The 19,657-nt window shown below is 48.4% G+C and overlaps 1 protein-coding gene across 1 annotated transcript in view; it reads right to left on the bottom strand.

Moving 5' to 3' along the window:
• Window positions 1-19,657, bottom strand: part of LOC144104185 (bestrophin-4-like) — a 156,671-nt gene that overhangs the window by 46,612 nt on the left and 90,402 nt on the right. The window contains exons 6-10 of the mRNA XM_077637051.1: window positions 16,583-16,737; window positions 15,265-15,342; window positions 12,597-12,749; window positions 12,469-12,549; window positions 8,524-8,678 (exon numbers count right to left, since the gene is read on the bottom strand). Of these exons, the coding sequence (XP_077493177.1) occupies window positions 8,524-8,678; window positions 12,469-12,549; window positions 12,597-12,749; window positions 15,265-15,342; window positions 16,583-16,737 (622 nt within the window). The remainder of the gene's footprint in view (window positions 1-8,523; window positions 8,679-12,468; window positions 12,550-12,596; window positions 12,750-15,264; window positions 15,343-16,582; window positions 16,738-19,657) is intronic.

Below are 19,657 nucleotides of genomic sequence, written 5' to 3'. Positions count from 1 at the left end.
GGGCGGCGGCATTCGGTTGCCGTCGATAGGCGGCGAAATATCAGCGAAAAGGGCCGCTGGAGCTGAGGAGGACAGTTGCTGCTGAACTACTTCTGGGCGAACCGCAGAAAACTTGGACGAGTGCCACACTCGCCCATCATCCAGCAGATTAGATGCAGGTCCACGCTGCTCCACAACCTTCCGAGGCTCCGAAAACCGAGCTGACAGTTTGCCTCGCACATTTGGTTTGCGGACACGCACGTACTGGCCAATCTGAAAGTCACGACACTGGGCGCCACTCCGCTGGTCCGCATAAAGCTTGTATTGCGCTTGTTTCTCGTCAAGCCTCTGCCGCAAAAGCTTAAGCGCTTTTGTCGGATCCATTGAGAAGGACTGATCCGGCAGTCCTACGACGTTAAGTCTTGTGCGGGGCAACCGGCCATGAAGTAGGACAGCTGGTGCAATTCCTGTCGTGGCATGGGGCGTACAGCGGTAGACACCGAGGTAGTCCACAATCGCTGTACGTAGGTCGCGTCGCTCGCACAGAGCTAGCTGAATGTAGGACTTAAGCACTCGATTGAATCGTTCAACGAGTCCATTAGCTTGGGGATGGTACACTGAAGAGTAGCAATGGCGTATCCCCCGTTCGCGGAGGAAAGTTTGCATGGCCATCGATGAAAATTGAGGTCCGTGGTCAGAGACAATCTCTTGAGGGTAACCCTCACGAGCGAAGAGGCCAAGCAGGAATTCTTGAACGGTTTGAGTTGTGATGGCATCAGCGAAGACAACTTCTGGCCACTTACTGTAATAATCCACGAGAGTAATCGCGAAGCGGCAGCCACTGGGAGCTTGGTCGAAAGGCCCCACGATATCAATGACAACCTTATCCCAAGGTTTCTCTGGGAAGGCGACAGGTTGCAGAGGAGCTGCCACCGGACGAGCCGATTTGTCACAGGACTGGCACACGACGCATGTCCGTACCATTTCTTCGACGTGCTCGTCCATTCGCGGCCACCAGTAGAGCTCTCGCAGTCGACTTTTCGTGCGGCTGATCCCGTGGTGTGACTCGTGCGCGATGTCCATGAGGCGTCGTCGCAAACTTTCGGGAACGACGAGCCTGTCACCTCGGTACAAGACGCCTTGCACGACGGACAGCTCCGAGCGCAGGAGATAGTATGGCCTAAGGTTCTCCGGTAGGGATTTCTTGTCCGGCCATGTCGCCGATGTAAACTGAATGGCTTGAGCAACTGCCGCGTCGCTGATGGTTGCCTCTTGAAGCTTTTGTAGAGTCACGGCTGGCGATAGCAGGCAGACGAAGTCTTCGTCATTGGCGTCGGGCTCACTGCACGATGTGGTCGGTAAGGGAAGGCGAGACAGAGCATCCGCAACAGAGTTGTCATTGCCTTTGCGGTACTCTACAGTGTAGGTGTAGCACAACAGGCGAGCCGACCAACGTGAAATTCACAACGGCCGATGGCCCGTTCCTTTCGTCGACAGCAAAATGACAAGTGCACTGTGGTCGGTGCGTAGAACAAAAGGCCGGCCCCACAAATACACGTGCCACCGTTCGCAAGCCCAAACGCAAGCTAGGGCCTCACGTTCACCAACAGAGTACTTTCTTTCTTGGGGTGTCAAGGCCTTCCGCCTGTCCGCGCCCAGAGTAGAGGCACCTGAGGCCAGCATGTAATTCCGGAACGCCTGCTCCCATTGCTCCCTTGGAAGGGCAGGACGACCAGGAGTCGGCAGGAAGGTGGTGGTGGCTGACGCCCAGAAAAGCTCATGACGGATGGTGAGCAGGCCACGTGAAGGTCCCGAATCAAAACAGCATCCTCGTCGCCAAAATATGTTGTATCGTAGTAATGATAATTAGCAATGAAAAAGTACATGTAGCATACGGTCGAGCCGATCTCTATTCTCCTACTTCGTCGTCTTCTCTCTCCCCATGCGCGCGAGTGCGTGCAGCGCACTTGCCACACTTCATCTTTATCACACGTACCTGACCAAACGAACTCAATACGTCACAATAGGTGAACATAGCTCGGCCACTCTTCCAGTCACGTCAGGGGTGCCGCAAGGTAGTGTTCTGGGTCCCCTACTCTTCCTACTGTACATTAACGACATCGTTAATGTTATATCTCCCGGTGTGAAAATTGTGCTTTTTGCCGATGATTGTGTCCTGTATAAATAAATAACCTGTCCACATGACCAGCCTGTCCTTGAAACAGACTTAAACCGGATATTGAATTGGTGCAATGAATGGGGGATGCTTCTCAACGCTGAAAAATCAGCATGCCTTCGTGTCACTCGTAAAAAAAAAACAACTTATTTTTTCTTATACATTAGGTTCTTCTCCACTGCGCGAAGCTATCAACTACAAATATTTGGGTGTTACCTTGACACCAACATTGTCATGGAACACACATATTAATAATATTTGTTCTTCTGCTTTCCGCAAACTGTGCTTTTTGAGGCACAAACTAAAAAACGTCCCCAGTAATTTGAAATTGCTCTGTTACTTTTCATTTGTTCGACAAAAGCTCGAGTATGCATGTATTTCATGGGATCCTCCCACTAAGTCAAATATCAGTCACCTTGAAAGAATACAAAGAAAGGCAGTTAGGTTTATATTTAATAAATTCGCACGGCTTCACTCTCCCTCTAATATTATGGCAGACAATTGCATACCCACTCTTGAATCACGTCGAAAGCAGTTGAGACATGAACTCCTTTCCCCCCTTCTTAACAACAAACTTCAAACGAATAAATCACCTTATATAACGCCTGCATTAACGCGCCTTACAAGACATCATCATCCTGACTCACTCACACCCTATTATGCTCGAACTGATACGTTTAAATTTTCCTTTTTTCCTCGGACAGTATCGGACTGGAACCACGGTTTGCTGACTGCAGTGGGACTAAAAATTGTATAAATGTGTACTAGTTTGTTCCTGTTTTGTTCATTATTATCTGTATATATATAATAATGCCCCTCTGCTTGGACCCAAGGGTCTGCAGTATGTAATAAATAAAATATATAATAATCTTCTCCTATTGCGTGCACATCAATAGTGCCTGTACACACATTATTAAATAATAGCAACATCATTTTGGCTTTCGTGTCTCACAGGATTCTCAGATCTGCTGTTGCCTGATCCTCACCAGCTGCTTTTCCCGTTTGCATTGCTCTTAAGGCGTTCTTTACGTGGTCTTTCGTTACTGGCGGGATTACGCATTGCTGTGTGCTAGCTGTCTCTCTCATTAACGTTCTGATTACATTGGCTACTGTATAGATTTGTGTAGAACTCTTCGTCTACATTAACCACCTTCTCCATATTGCTAATGACATTGCCCTGCTTGTCTCTTAACGCATACATCACCGCTTTTAAGCTACCTCCGTTCTTTAGAGCATGCTCGATTATGACACAAATGACTATTACGGCACAAGCTCGGAATACGGCCCCTGGTAAGATCAACAAGGTGTCCAAGCAGATGGTATTACCGCGGCATTCAATGCGTCGCTTATGCTTTGTCATGAGAAAATGACGGAAATATTGGGAAAACAATGTACTTGAGAAAACTTGGCCGCCGACCTGCTATTACTGTTGGCACTGCGATATCCTCATTTTCAAAGCTGTCTGCATTTCTGTATATGTGGCCCCGCCTTAGGACACGTCCGCAGTTATCTATGTTATCCAGAAATTACTTTTACCACATCGACCTTTTATCTAACACTAACGCATCTAGTGGATGCCGATAGGTTTTATTCTAGTGTTCTTATTATTAATTTATTTATTTATTTTTTATTTATTTTACCCTCAGGGCTTACAGAAGCATTGTAGAGGGGAGGGGCAGAATTACAAGGAACACTATTCAATTTGGTTAATAAAAGGGAACAGAGAAAAAAAATAAGGCAACAACAACAACGACGAAAAAAGAACAAAAACGGCAGGTATTCAAAGCACACGGGCAGGTTACAAATGCGCAACAGTTTGGTTGAACAGAATGCAGCAGAGTACAGTATCAACATAAAAAAAAATGAAGAAACAGTCATACAGAACATGATAAGCGCCAGTGCAAGTTTTAAAAGGAAAATAAAAAAGGGCTTCAAAATATGTTAGTAAGGCTAGTACAAAATCGGTGGTTGTCAGTGATAGCGACCAGGTCAGCAGGTAGTTGGTTCCAGTCACGGGATGTTTTTGTTAGAAATGAATGTGCATATGTCGTGGTGTTGTGGCGAGGTATGGCGACTTTGTAGCAGTGATCTACACGGGCAGAAACATGAGCAGCATCTGTGATAAGGCGCGTCCTGAGTTGATGGTTATGATGATAAATTTTATGGAAGAGGCAAATACGAGCAATGTTACGACGGACAGTGAGAGGGGGCAAATTTAGACTTAGTTTCATGTTAGTGACGCTTGCTGTGCGGTGGTAATTATTGAGAATAAAACGAGCAGAGCGATTTTGTACGCTCTCCAAGGTTTTATTCAGTGATACATGGCCAAGGGTCCCATATGGATGAAGCGTACTCGAGATTGGGTCGTACATAGGTAGTATATAGCTGTTTTTTAAGTGGAGACGACGCTAGTGAAAAGTTACGTTTCAAATACCCAAGCATGCGATTGGCTTTGGCTGTTACGTAGTTAATATGAAACTTCCAGGAAAGGTTATTCGCAATGTGTACTCCAAGGTACTTATAAGTTGAAACGGAGTCTAGTGGAGAATAATTAATACAATAGCTTGGACAGGATGATTGACTGCGGGAAATTCGCATTGTTTTGCATTTTGTAGCATTCAGTTTCATCTGCCAAATGGAGCACCAAGAAGCGATATTATTTAAGTCAGTCTGGAGTAAAGTCACATCGGAAGCATTAGCTATTTTACGGTAAATTACACAGTCATCAGCGAAAAGACAAATAGAGCTAGAAACACACTTGGGTAAGTCATTAATATAAATAAGAAAAAGCAATGGAGCCAAGACAGATCCCTGAGGCACTCCTGATTGGACGGGTACCTCAAGGGAGTCAGTCTCGTTAGCTGTGACATACTGGGTGCGGTTTGAAAGAAATGCGATTATCCAGTTAAGTACTACAGGATCGATGTTAAGGCGACTGAGTTTTAGTATAAGAAGTTGATGGTGAATCTTATCAAAGGCCTTCGAAAAATCTAGAAACGCACAATCAGTAATGAACCCCGAGTCTAAAAATGAATGTAAATCATTGGTGAACATAAGTAACTGTGTTTCGCATGAGTGTAATTTGCGGAATCCATGCTGGGAGGGATGAAAAAACTGGTTTGATTCGAGAAAGTTGACGAGGTTGGTGAAAATTATGTGCTCAAGTACTTTGCAGGGTATTGATGTCAAGGAAATGGGGCGATAGTTAGACGGTTTGTGTGAATGGCCAGATTTGTATATAGGAACAACTTTCCCTGTTTTCCAGTCTTTGGGTAGACAGCTCTCGGTAAGTGATTTGGTAAAAATAAACCTTAATAAAATAGAGCAGTATTCAGTAGTGTTCTGAAGGAATCTTGATGTGATTCCATCGACACCACAAGACGATGATCGTTTCAGTTTACTAATGATGGTTCTGATTCCGGCGGGATCAAAAACAATGGGGTCCATTGGAGAAAAATGAGCGTGAGGGAAAAGCGGGCATTGAGTGGCTGAGGGACTAGTGAACGAGAGAGAGAAGGTGTTATTCAATAAGGCAGCGCATAAATTTTCAGGGACCTGTTTGCCACACTCGTCAATCAGGGTGATTATTCGATCGTTGGAGCTCTTTACAATGTTCCAAAATTGTTTCGAATTCGTACTTATTAAGGAAGGAAGTGTCGTGTTAAAGAAATTGAATTTAGCTGTTTTCAGAGCGTTTATGTAGTTTTGTGCTGCCTGATTGTATATTGACCATCGGTTAGGACTACATCTCATTTTTGCTTGGCGAAAGAGCCTTTTTTTCTTATTGGATAAGCGTTTTAGATAGGTGTTATACCAGGGGGCACTGGATGAGTGATGGATCGTTCTTAGTGGAATATACTTGTCACTGAGATGGAGAAGTTTACTTTTGAAAGATGACCAGAGTTCGGAAACCGAAAGCCTCGAGTGGATTAGCAAAATGTCATCGAGAAATGAGGAGAGCTCCATGTTAATAGCGTCAAAGTTGGCTTTGTTGTAATCTCGGATACGTTTCTTTTGTCGCTTTGCTCGCGTAGATGGCACTGAAAACGAGAAGTGTAATATGTCATGGTCGCTGAAGCCTGGTACGTGTAACACTGCAGAACTGATGTCAGGAGCTGATGTGAGTATTAGATCAATCAGAGAAGATGACGACGGTGTTACACGTGTTGGTAGATTGACAAGCTGAGATAAACTGAAGTCAGAACAAACAGTGACAAAGTTAGAAGCTTCAGCGGTAGTAGAACTAGCGCAAAGATTGGACCAGTCAATGCTTGGGAAGTTAAAATCCCCGACCTATCTTATATAACCGACCTATCTTGCCGTTCCATGCCTTCTGACTGTTTCGCATACGCTGATGAGACAGCTATGGATTCTGCCACTTCTGCACTCAGTCAACCGTCAACAGTGCCGGATGTTTCGTTTCAGCCCAACTTCCGGCTCTTTTTCCTCGATAAAGCTGTCCGTAAAGCGAGGGGCCCCGTTACACAGCTCGCCTCGCTATTCTTCCGTTCGTCGTTAGTCAGTGTCCCGTCAAAACCGTGTGAGAATGTTGAGTGAGGTAGAGGCGGTAGGTCGCCTGCAATGTTCCCTCGCGCCAGAGCTGTCCAATGAGTCGGCGATCCTCGCCAACTTTCGGTACAAAGTGATCTGGGGGAAATTTGAGCAATACTTGGAAGCAGCTGAGGAGCAGAGCGGAGGCGGACATGAGATAAGTTTGGAAGCACAAGAAACATACACTCGCCAAAGAAAAATATTTAACACATGACGTTTCGAGACCCGTACGGGTCCCTTGTTCACAATGAGGATGGGCGGAATGGGCCGCTACTTATAAGCGGACTTGAGTGCACAGTGAGTGGGCGTAGATATCGGGGAGATTCCCTCTCGTCCTGTTGATAGCATTTTTGGTCGTCTGTATGTAAAATGATTCGAGAAGTAATCGTGAAGATGAAGGTTTCTTGGTGTCCAAGATTGTGGCGTTCTCCCAGTCATTGGAGTGCTGCATCATTTGGGCATGCTCTGCAAGTGCGTTGGAGGAAGTACGACCTTTCTTGATGTCATTCTTGTGTTCCCTTATTCTTCTTTTAAAATCGCCTGACTCACCAATGTATGATGCATCGCAATCCTTGCAGGGGATCTTGTATACAACGCCGGGGTAACACGTGCGCTCTAGACGGTCCTTCACGTGACACAGCTGCTGTTTCAGCTTGCTGGACGGTACGTGCGCAATTCGAACGCCGTATTTGGCAAATATTCGCGCCAGAGCCTCACTTGTACCCCGGGAATACGGGACAGTCGCGCGTTTCTGTTGCCCAACAAACTGGGGCTGAGCAGGTTCCTTACAGCGGCGTTCTTGATTGTTTAGCATCTGACGGGGGTAGCCATTATTTTCAAGGTCGACGCGAACTTTCTGCTGCTCGGAAGAGAGAAGGCCAGGACTAGAACATAGACGACCAGCTCGCTTGAACAGAGCGGACACGACGGAGCGTTTGTGGCCTATGGGATGGGCAGATTTAAAATCGAGGTACATACTTGCCGGTATGTGTGGGCTTTCGGTATACGGTAGTGGCGAGCCCATCGGGAGTGCGGCAGCCCATCGGGAACGCACTTGCAGAGCATGCCCAAATGATGCAGCACTCCATTGACTGGGAGAACGCCACAATCTTGGACACGAAGAAACCTTTATCTTCACGATTACTTCTCGAATCATTTTACATACAGACGACCAAGAATGCTATCAACAGGACGAGAGGGAATCTCCCCGATATCTGCGCCCACTCACTGTGCAGTCAAGTCCGCTTATAAGTAGCGGCCCATTCCGCCCATCCTCATTGTGAACAAGGGGCCCGTACGGGTCTCGAAACGTCATGTGTTAAATATTTTTCTTTGGCGAGTGTATGTTTTTTGTGCTTCCAATATGCTTCCCCCTCGCCAGACAGGATTCTGTCGAACCCTTGATTATGAGATAAGTTTGTAGACACAAAAAACAACTTTGAAAGTTGGCTTTTCCCTTTTGTACACAGAACGCAAAAAGACCGTCCGGCAACCGCGGGATCTGTTTCTCTGCAATGACACAGCAGGTAACCGTGAAATAAAGTAGACTTGGCAGTGCTACAGCTTGCCGCCAGCTGCTAGTGGGCATGCGCAGACGGTCAGGCCGCGGCAGGTGTGCCCGGATCTGGCCAGCAGCTCACGTCTATGGGCCATGCTCATGAATACTGGCGTGTTTCGTACGACGCTCAGGGCGTCGCTTGATGCGTATGCGAGCCCTCGAGGGGCTACGCGAATTTCGGTATGCGGACAACCTGTCAGGGTGGCTGCACACCCATCCAGCGTGGTGATGGACAGCCCGTAAAGAGGAGGACGCTTACATCATGCACGCCGTGGAGCCCTGGTGCGGGAAGCAGTAGAAGCGACTCGAAGCAAGCGTGTAGGGCAGCTCCGGGGCGAGCACCTCGTTCCAATACTGGTCCTTCAGCAGCTCCGGGTGGTTGTGGTGCATCTCGTCCACCACGAGATACGACACCTGCAGGGATGGTGTATGTGGGGTACCGTGCTCTGTCGGCAACTGCTCTGTCTGAGTCACTCAACAAAGGTCTCCCATCAGGCTAGTGCCCTCTAAAAGCATGAAGAGAATTCTTGCCACTGCTCGCCAGTCAGATCGTTAAGGGCACGTTGTACGCTCGTTCTTCTGGGTGCCCGGGACACCGAGATTATACGCAGCGCTGTATCCGTTCGTTGGTTTACGCGGCCCAATGCTTTTACAAAGCGAGTCCATAGAGAGTGACTGATTGTGTGCTGGAATTTTACGACGTTGGGGACCCATCAAGAGCGCTCAGAATCGATGGTGAGCCGGTACGCTGCGATACGAGATATCTTCTCAGTTGCGCTGCCGCAGCTTTACTCACAGAAACTGTCATCCTAATTCAGGGGAGTAGTTTCACCGACATTCACATGCCTACAAGCTTTGCGAGCTCTGCACACGATAGCGATGGGTCAACAAACAAGAAGGCCTCTGGACCTTCTCCAGTTCACTCCATTACGTGACTTTCGAAAAACTATATCGAGAGCGAAATCACTCCTCTGAATATATGTTATCAACATTCCCAGTCAACTTTCTCCGCTCTGCAGACAAGGCTATGGAGGAAAGGGGAAGACGTGGATCTTTGTCGCCGTGCCGTGAGTAGTGGCTACCTCAGCCCTAGCGCCCCACACCGTCTCACAGACCCCCCTCCCCCTTATATCTCCACATCTCTAGCCACTCCCCACAGTGCAAGAAGACATGTCTGTCACCTTCCCTTTCCTGCATAGCCTTGGTTCCAGAGACACGGAAAACTGTCCACGAGTACAGGCGTGAAGTAAGCCACTTCCGACGGCACAGAGTCAACGGTGCCGCAGACACGCACAAAAAAGGCTGAGAAAGATACAGGACAAGCGCTACCACATCACCAAAAATTGTCAACTCCTTCTGTCGAAGCCTACTCTGTTTGACCGCTGTCGAGTGCAAGACCTGGTTTAGAGCCTGTGACCACAAGGATTCCGTGAAGGTAGCCAAAAGGCGGTTAATGGCACGTAGCTTGATATCAGCCAGTCATATGGGATCTAACGCATAACACAGAATACGCAAGTGGTCTTGACATCTTCGAACTTGTCACCACAGCTCTAACCTGAAGAGCTCTAACCGTACACGGTTGACGAATCACGATGCGAGATTGCTGTCACGCAGCTGCCCTCGGACAAATTCACTGAAACAGGACAGACTCTTTCTCTCCTTCTTTTGCCGCCGCGGTGGCTAAGTGGTTACGGCGCTCGGCTGCTGGCCCGAAAGCCGTGTGTTCGGTCCCGGCCTCGGCGGTCGAATCTCGATGGAGGCGACATTCTACAGGCCCGTGTACTGTGCGATATCAGTGCACGTTAAAGAACACCAGGTGGTCTAAATTTCCGGAGCCCTTCACTACGGCGTCCCTCATAGCCTGAGTTGGACGCTAAACCCCCATAAACCATTCACGAATCGCTCTTTCTTCTTTCACTCTCACCTTCCTTTCTTCCTTTAAGGCGCGGTTCGGGTGTCCACCGAGATATATGAGGAAGTGACTGCGCCATTTCCTTTCCTCAAAAACCAATTAAAAAAGGAACAATTTGGCGCGGCAGGAGTTAAGGTCACAACGTGTCGTAAGGGACCGCCGCTGGAACACTCTTTTAAGCAGAAACCCCGAGCATTCCCTGGCTCACTTCCACCGGTTCAGAAAGGGCGAAGTGTGCCTGGTAACTCTTCGCCCAAGCAACGCCCGTCTTATGTTGTGCTAATGTTCTCTTATCAGTTCGCCTTCACGTGGCACTGGCATTACAAGCCCCAGGCCACGTTTCAACCATACCGTCTTCACGGTGACAGCCCTCGCCTCTGGGATGCGTTGGTGAAAGTGAAACACCTCTGAAGACATAGCTCTCTCGAAAGGCGAACAACTGGCAGCGGCCACGCTAGCTCCACGAACTCATTGGAGCAAGTTCCGAAGAGCTTCACATAAGGCTCATCGAGTCCTCCCTGCCAGACCCGTTGGTATCAGAGCCGCTGTCTGGACATTTCCTGCATTAACAGCGCTGTCATCGAGCCCCAACGAGCCTTACTGAACCTTTCCAGAACTCGTGTGGCATTACAGCTGGAGCGTTTTTGGATCTTCTGTAATGTTATTTAAGTTCCACGCGGTCAGACACCGAGATATTTGCTATTTGTGTAGAGGGAGGGCACATGCATTGGATCACGCATTGCACCTGTTTTATGTGAATTGTTTTTGGCAGGACGGCAGGACGGCAGCATTAGTCCTGTCGTATGTGTGTCTTTTTCGTCCCCGTTTTATCGTGCTGCTTCGTTTTCTCAAGATGTTTTTGGCAAAAATGGAGTTTTTAATTTTTAACAGTCTTAAGAACCTACCTGTCGTAAAAGTTTTTAGATACGTCAATTACTTTCTTGTTCTCCATTTGCAGCCGGAAAACCCTTTACACCTCCTGGCAAATTCGATTTCAGATGTTTTAATAGCTGTTCTGCAAGCCTTAATTTTACCCTTGAACTACCTCTACTTGAGTCACTGCAGTTTTTAGATATTCGTTTGTATTTCAGTGACCCTGGACATGTATGCTGGGCGTATGCGCCGCGTACTAAGAAGTCTTTGCTTCCTTTTGACTCAGCCTATTCAAAGCAAGTGAAAAGAGGGATAGCTATGCCATGCCTTCGTCCAGCACTCTTGAAATCGTGTTATCACAAGACAAATGAATGCTTCAGCATCCAAGTCAAGAGTCTAGAAAATTCTTAATACCCTGTTGACGTGATTGTCCCCGTGGCGGAAACATAAAAAGACCCTCGCAAAGGCGCACAGAAGAAGAAAAGAAAAGAAGCTTCATTGTCATGCCGTACCTGCATCGTGTGTCCCATAATCTCAAGAGAATTGCAGCAAAATTTGAAGTCGATGTCGTTTTTAATGCGCCGTGCTGACTATCGAAGCTATGTCGCATGGTGACAGGCGAGGGCCAAAGAAATCTGGGTGCCGTAAGAATCATGCAGAAAGTTCTGTTCCGTGCAACGAAGGTGTTTATAGTTTCCCTCTGAGCTGTGGTCAAGTCTACATCGGTCAGACGGGCCGCTGTCTAAACGACCGGGTAAGGGAGCATGGCATTTGCCTAGTTAACGGTTACGGTGCGAATCTACCGCCCCATTGTAAGGACTGCAAATGCCACCCTCTGCTGACAAACACTTCGATAATCGGTCGGCACGAAGGAGGGCTCGAACGTGACCTGTTTGATGCGGCACAGATCGCTCAAAGTGACAGATGCATTAGCACGCCGTCATTACTTGTGACCCATAAAGAATCAGTTATCCATTCATTCTCTCCACCCTTCCAACTACTCTTGCCCTTTAAGTTAATTTGCACCGTTCTTACGAATGAGGCTTCGCGCATGCGTGACGGCTCCCTTGAGGTACTGCGTACTTCAGTAAATCTGTTGAAAGTTTGCGCTCGTCACGGCCACTTCTCTGCTGTCTGTTTGTGTCTTCGCGCTACCAACACTTCATCATGACGTACCAACAGACCCAAATTGCTACTCTATTGGACCTTATTGATTCAGCACGCGGGCAGATTTTTTCAAGGCGCAGTTATTTGTCTTTGAGTGAATGGTTGTATCGTCGACGCTTATGAATTATAGTCCTTGTCTATGGGATCACACACTGGCTTGTCAGTAGTGAATCCTGAGAACAGTGCTTTCCGGTCACTATACAGTAGCGACCAACGCGACAATGCACTCCTCTGCAACGCTGGCTAGCTGACCTGGATGTTCCGGTCGATGACCCAGTTCATCTCGAAGTCGTCATCGTCCTCGCCAAACGGGTTCACCAGGGTCTCGGCCACCTGCGCGGTCCGAGATGAACACGGTTCGCGGCAGAGAGAGGCCTCACCTTGAGCCAGCCCATGTAGAACGAGAAGCGCAGGAAGTTGAAGATGGGCACGTACAGGTCGATCTCGTGTCCCTTGTAGCCTGCCTCCGGGTTAAGGCTCTGGCTCCCAAATAGCGTGGCCAGGAAAAACGTGTACACAGCGAGAGTCGTCACCTGCACAGACCACTATATGCCTATAGTAGACCCAGCGAATTCTTTTGCGCCAGACCCCGGTGGGCTCGGCAGCTGGCGGCTGCGCACTGACCGCCGCTATTAGCTGACATCCTAACAGGAAGGGGCGCACTGCGTACTTTTGGACGCCGCACTGTACTCGCTGGTCCGGTGGCTTCAACCACAGCGCTGTGCAAAACTCGCTCCATGGAGCTGTTGAAATGCGTGCACTCTCCACATCACAACAGAGCACACACAATTCTAAAAAAAAAATCGCATGGGTTTATAGGGCTACCACATGCCATACCGGCTTAGTGAGAAGAGATGAAGCGCAAAAAATGACACAGAAGAGGGATGACGATATACATGCGCTAGTTGTAACTCTTTATTGAATTCCAGGCGCGGCTGATTATATAACCAAGAGGTGAGGATGAAGGGAGGAAGAAAAAAGGAATATCAACATGTGCAAAAACACTAATATTGTTATTCCTCCATCCTCACCTCATGGCTATATAATCAGACGCGCCTGGAATTTAAAAAGAGCAGCATGTAGTGAATGTCCCGTCGTCTCTTGTATGCGCCGTCCTTTGCTGCGCTCTATGTTCCCAAACCATGCGCCAACTCGTCCAGCTAGCAAAGTATTTTACTGCACGCCGACTTAGCTAAAGCAGCACCTCTTCGATGCTCAGTTCGCAAATTTCCGCAAATAAAGCCCCTTCTCCCTGCTCTTTCGTCTTCTCTCTCATCCCTTATCTTTCCAGCCTCCTCCGCAAGTGCAGTGACGGAAAGTAGCACCCGACGAGTTGCGACACGCTGGCCACAGGTAACAGGGCTAACAGATTTTAGACCGACAGCACTTATTCAAATTGGAATGTTTGACACATGTTAAAGTGAGAAGCGGGGACACTGGGCAAAAAGCTGCTTAAGACAGCTTGAAGTAGATATCCTCCGTATTGCCCACATTTAGCGTTGTGTGTTTGTTTGTCTGAAGCCTGCTTGTTTGAAACCTACCCACCGGATTGTGAAAAACTTGCCAAGTACATATATACCACGTGTTTCAGGGAAGACAAAATAATATTTAAAACTACGCTTTTTCGGGGAAAAAAAATGTGGCACTTGGGGCATAGTACTAGCAGTGTTGGCGAACACCGGAAAACCGGCGATTTGTCTTAAGTAGTAAGGTGGTTAACTAATTTGTGACAATTAGACATTTGTAGCTGGTCGTTAGTAATAGCCACATACGTTTTTAGAACTTCGAAAACGGGATTATCCTTGGCGCTGTGGCTCGACAAAATTTGGCAACCTTTCGAAAAACATTGAAAAGGCCGAATTTTGTCAAGTCACAGCGCCAAGGTTAATACAGTTTTCGAAATTCGAAAAGTTGATATGGCTACTACTGACGACCAGCTAAAAATATCTAACGGCAACTAGACGCTGAACTCGAATTTTAAAACATTAATTATTAACATTCCAGAGTGCAAAACTGCGTGCTTAACAACTGCACTAGACAAAAAATTTTGTTTTAACCTGAAGTGCGCAAACCCAGACACAAGCCCTTTCATTCCCAACACCATCCTGTTTATGAACTTTCCGCCCTTGACATTGGATGATGCGACGCTACGCCTTGTATTTCAGAAGCGTGAATTGCTGGGTGAGTTGGTAATATATGTTCCAGAGAAAACAGTACCAGCGCAGAAAGACGCAGGACCAGGAGAAGACAAACACAGAGTGTCGTAGGACTTTCAGCTGACTTATTATTGGTTCTACCACGTATTTAAAGCCACTACTTGCGCAAGCGCACATACATTCTTGAATGTCCTGTCGCCATTACAACCTAGATAAAAAATGCCACTCTTTGTCAGTGATAAAAACAAACGGATCGCTTATGCAAACGCGTTCTTTCTTTTTGATTAGAAACGCTTCTAATACTCCTCAGCTTTGCTTAACAGCACCACCATTATCGGCCGCGGGTAGTCTAGGCACGAGCGCCAGCTGTTAGAAGCGTGTTTAATAAAAAAGAACGAACGTGTTTGCATAAGCGACCGGTCTGTTATTATCACTGACAAAAAGTGACGTTTCTCATCTGGGTTGTAATCACCACCGGACTTTGAAAAATGTACCTGCGCTTGCGCAAGTAGTGGTTTTAAATAGGTGGTAGAACCTATAATAAACCAGTTGAAAGTCCGGAAGACATTGTGTATGTGTCTTCTCCTGGTCCTGAGTCTATTTTTTTACTTCTGCCTTGGATTTCAGCCATTCAGCCAATAACGAAGAGTGAAGGTGGAGCATCGTATTTGTCAATGACGAAGGGGGAGGACATATGCATCGTTACTGCTGCAGCCAGAGCTCTTTTATCTATGATCTCTGGCTGCAACATAGACGGGAAGAAAGGGTGAACAAATCTCTGGAAGCCTTCACCGTACGGGCTGTCCAAATTCATCAGCGCACCTCTTGCGACGTGTTCAACGGGGACTGTGCGGAAGGAACGCACTCGAGCTGAATAAATGGCTGCGCCCACCTGTGTGTACACTAGCGGTATGCTGATCCAGTCGTAGTTGAAGAGGCTGCCGCAGTTGCTCCGGTACCGGGCGATCTCCTGGAAAAGACGCCGCGGTTTTCATCCACACCACGCACGGACCCCACTCGGCATGCACCCGGCAAAAAGCATCTGGACCGCCGTGACCTATGCAGACGCTGAGCAAGAACTGGAGTTTATCCATAGAATACCACGTTCGTTGGCAAAGAGACGACTTCCTCTGTAAAAGCTTTGTTTCGGTTTATAGCGTTTAACGTCACTAAGCGACTCAGGCTATGAGGGACGCCTTAGTGGAGGGCTCCGGGTAATTACGACCGCCAGGGGTTCATTAACGTGCACTGGCGTCGCGCACTACGCTGGCCTCTGTCATTTCGCCTCCATCTAAATGCAACCCCCGCAGCCGGGATGGACCCCTTGTCTTCCGGGTCAGCAGCCGAGCACCATAACCAATCAGCTACCACAGCGGCCGGAAAAAAAGAAATTGTAAGCGAAAAGGGGAGAGGAGCGGAAATACTGTTGTCGCCACCATCGCCCGTGGTGAAAGCTGTGGTGAATGCGCGGATCCCAGAGGCTAAGCCACAGCGTCATTCCGTTTATAACGGATCTCACGGAGTCCCCTTCGGTGGAGACGCCGCGAGTCTGAATCGAGTGGCGGGTCAAGTTTAAAATGCAAATTTTGTGAGGAATAGTTGCGTCTGATGCTGCCAGAAAAATATCAATATAGCCACTAAGAGCCATATATGAGCTATTTCATCTAAGGACAAAGGCTGTATGGAGCTGCCTTTTAGTCCTTCACAGAGTAGCGCACTTCTGAGCCAGTCGCCCACCTATTTCAACCGGGTTCTCCGAGTTTGTATTCCAAGCAATACCTAGATTGGCGTTACCCACGGCATAAATGCATGTTGACGAAAGTCGGCTCATACTGCCGGAACTACATATTGAAAGTAACTTTTTTTGCTGGTACAGATACATATTCATGCACCCCCAAACAATCGCTCCACATTGGACAGTACCGATGTTGTTTCTTCCTGTTTATGCAGGAAAGTTGGTTACATGGCCGTATGGCCTATGTCGTTAATGTTTCCTACCTGCAGAAAAAGCAGCATTAGGCCGCACTCTTGTTCACCCTAACACTCACGAAGCAATATCTCCTCAAGTAGTTATGTAAGCGGGTGCGAAAAACCGTACTCGAAATGCGTTAAAACAGGGAGGGAAAATCTTGTAGAATAGAGAGTAGCATTTGTAGCGTGAGCGACAGGCTTCCAGCATGGCGGCGCCAGAGGCAGAGCGAAGCACTCACGTCAACGACAGTCTTCAGCGCGAAGTCGTCCCGGATGCGTCCCTCCTTCCGCGCTCGCGAGGCGATGCTGGACGCCCACACGAGCGGCATCCAGTAAGTGGAGTGGTTAGTCTTCAGCTGCTCAAACACCTCACGTTCGTTGCCCAGCAGGAGGCCTGCGCCGCCAAGCATGTTTCATGCTCCTCGTTTTACAGCCACAGCCGTTACGTGCACGTTCCCAGCTGTGCAGCGTCGCCGTAGAACCGCGCCACGCTACCAGCAGGCACTGAATTCATCTCATACTGACGTCACGCGCACTCTACCAAATAATGCAAGTAACAGCGAATAAACACTAATAAACAAAAAATAGTCTGAGACGGAGAACCACTTAAACATGCTAGCTTTATTCCCGTCCGCCTGCTTAACAGAAGACGATAGACGATGATGATGATGAGCCTTCCGAGATTAAGACGAGGCTCGCGCACAACGCTGACACCCACACCCCTCTACCTTGTCCATTAGTGCGTTTGTTCCCGCACTGCACCCTGGCCAATCCCCCACCGTTGGTATGTGCTATAAAGCCTGAGGACATCATCATCATCATCATCTCGGACGAAAGCGACCATACCGGTCGCAGGTTATGTACTCCATTTCATACCCAGCAGCCAACGCTGCGGAGGCTGCGGAGGTAGTGAGCTCGCAAAAACATTTTACTCCGCCACGTACATTTCGTTCTTTTCGAATCCTCGATGAGTTCTGGACGAAAACAGCCGTACAAAATGAAGTGGTAGCGCTGAAACTCACGGTCGAAGCTGTGAGGCGCTCAGTGTTCGGGCTAGTCGGCTCTAATTTTCACTGAGAGTGAACCATTTTGTGTGTGTGTGTGTGCGCGCGTGCGTGCGTGCGTGCGTGCGTGCGTGCGTGCGTGCGTGCGTGCGTGTGTGTGTGTGTGTGTGTGTGTGTGTGTGTGTGTGTGTGTGTGTGTGTGTGTGTGTGTGTGTGTGTGTGTGTGTGTGTGTGTGTGTGTGTGTGTGTGTGTGTGTGTGTGTGTGTGTGTGTGTGTGTGTGTGTGTGTGTGTGTGTGCGTGCGTGCGTGCGTGCGTGCGCGCGCGCGCGCGCTGATGTAGCTAGAGCGATTCGCCTGATCAGCCCCGTATCATACCGCCACAAGAAATTCTAAATGTCTCGGTGTGTCGGAAGACAAAAATATAAGAAGAGTTGAAGCGAAATCCAAGCTGTTGCCAGTCATGGCACCTGGAGATTTGTCGCAATGAACTGTGCCTGTTTTCACTTCGGTTGTACGGCGAACCATTTTTTTGGCGCGTACTTAGGCTGCACGAATAGGCGCGCTAGCTTTGACAACGTTGCCTGCTGTGCATGAAATGGCGTATAGTAATAAAGGGCGGCGGGCAACGGGTTTTAAGCGTGACACATGCACTCGGTGCCGCGACAGCGACGGTACAGGTGAGGCAGGGGCGACACGATAGTCCAATAGCAACGTTTGTTCGAGCCCTGTATACGGACTGAGAAACGTTTACAGTTTACGGACTGAGAAACATTTCGCACACGTTTGGAATGCGCACGAGTGTCGGTAGCAAGACTTGACCGCCAGGGCGGAAAGACGCTTCCCCCCCCCCGGGGGGGGGGGGGGGGGATGGTGAAGCCGCAGCGGCTTTTCCGGGAGGCTTGGATTGCTGCAGTATTAAGGCGCACAAGCCACGGCAGATTACAGGGAGCCAATCCTTCGTGGGAGGGTGCTATAGAGGTTGAAGGAGCAGAGAAGAAAGATGCTCCAGAGCAAAGGGAAGAGGTCGCCCGTACAGAACGAGAAAACGGAGAGAAGCCTGCTGCTCATTGCAGTGCAGTATCGTAAGCAAATGCAACAAACAGCAATATGGAGTCCTAGTTGTTGCGGTCGAAATAAAGGTAAGTCGACAGAATTTATTTATTTATGTATTTATTTATCAGCTGATGTCGACCGCATTAACAATCCATATAATGCCTGCTGAAAATCAGTGGAAGGTGTACATATATAGATGGATTCCGACTACTTCGAAAGAAAAGAAAGGCCACGGAGGAGATCCGAGGAAGCCCGCAGAAAGGGACGTCGACCGCTTTCGACGTTGGCAGGGGATACAGAATGCTACATATATTGCAACGGAGGTCGAAAGGCTTAACCAAAGGAAACGGCTTCTGGTACGGCCATAGGTTTTCTTGGAGGCTGAAGAAGACGCCTGAAAAACCATAGGGCGGAGAAAACGGTGGAAACGGACTCATCCCCGGCCAAGAGGACTGTTGTTTCGCCAAAGGAACGTGCCATTCAGGAATTTAACTTGTGGGCTGACGTCGTATCAGGACATTCGTCGGTCGCATAGCGAAGCCTAGGCGATCGATGAGCGTTCACAGGAAGGGTCCGTTCGCTGTTCCTTATTTTCCTTGAGATTTGTACGTGACTGTGAAATCGTAACCTTGGCGGCGGCGAATCCGCGCCCATGGCGCTGAGGAAAGTTCTTCAAAGTGGACTACCAACACGCATCATGGTAGTCTGTAACGATCGCAAAGTAGCGGTCGTACAAGTAAGGTGCCATGTTTGAACTACCGAGACAATGGCGAGGCATTCTTGTCCGGCGATGGTGTATCTCTGTTAAGCTGCAGTTAATATACATCTTGCGCAGGCTACAAATTTTCGCTGGACGAGTCTTGTGGCTACAGAAGGACAGCACAAATGTCATGTCCACTGCATGGGTGTAAGAATTTGTAGAAGCGAAGTCATCAAAGTGGCACAGCACCAGATCGGAAGTCAGAACTCGCTTCAGGGCCACAAGGGCTGCTTCACAAGCATCAGACCAGATAAATGGCGTGCCGGAAGTGAAAAGTAACGCGATGGAGGCGAAATTTCGGATGAATCGACAGAAGCATGGCGTCTAAAATGCAGCGTACCGTCGATTCTATACAGATCAGGCTGAATCCCTTCCCTGCCCACGACGTTACCAAGTACGTACTTTAATAGATTTGGAAGCAAGCCAACATTTCATTTGTACTTAGCTCCAGTACGGCCTCCGCGAGTGTACGTAAAGCTTTATCGCGACGAGAAAT

The sequence above is a fragment of the Amblyomma americanum genome, chromosome 9 (genome assembly GCF_052857255.1).
Source record: "Amblyomma americanum isolate KBUSLIRL-KWMA chromosome 9, ASM5285725v1, whole genome shotgun sequence".
Classification (NCBI taxonomy): domain Eukaryota; kingdom Metazoa; phylum Arthropoda; class Arachnida; order Ixodida; family Ixodidae; genus Amblyomma; species Amblyomma americanum.
This window is presented reverse-complemented; position numbering and strand designations above follow the sequence as displayed.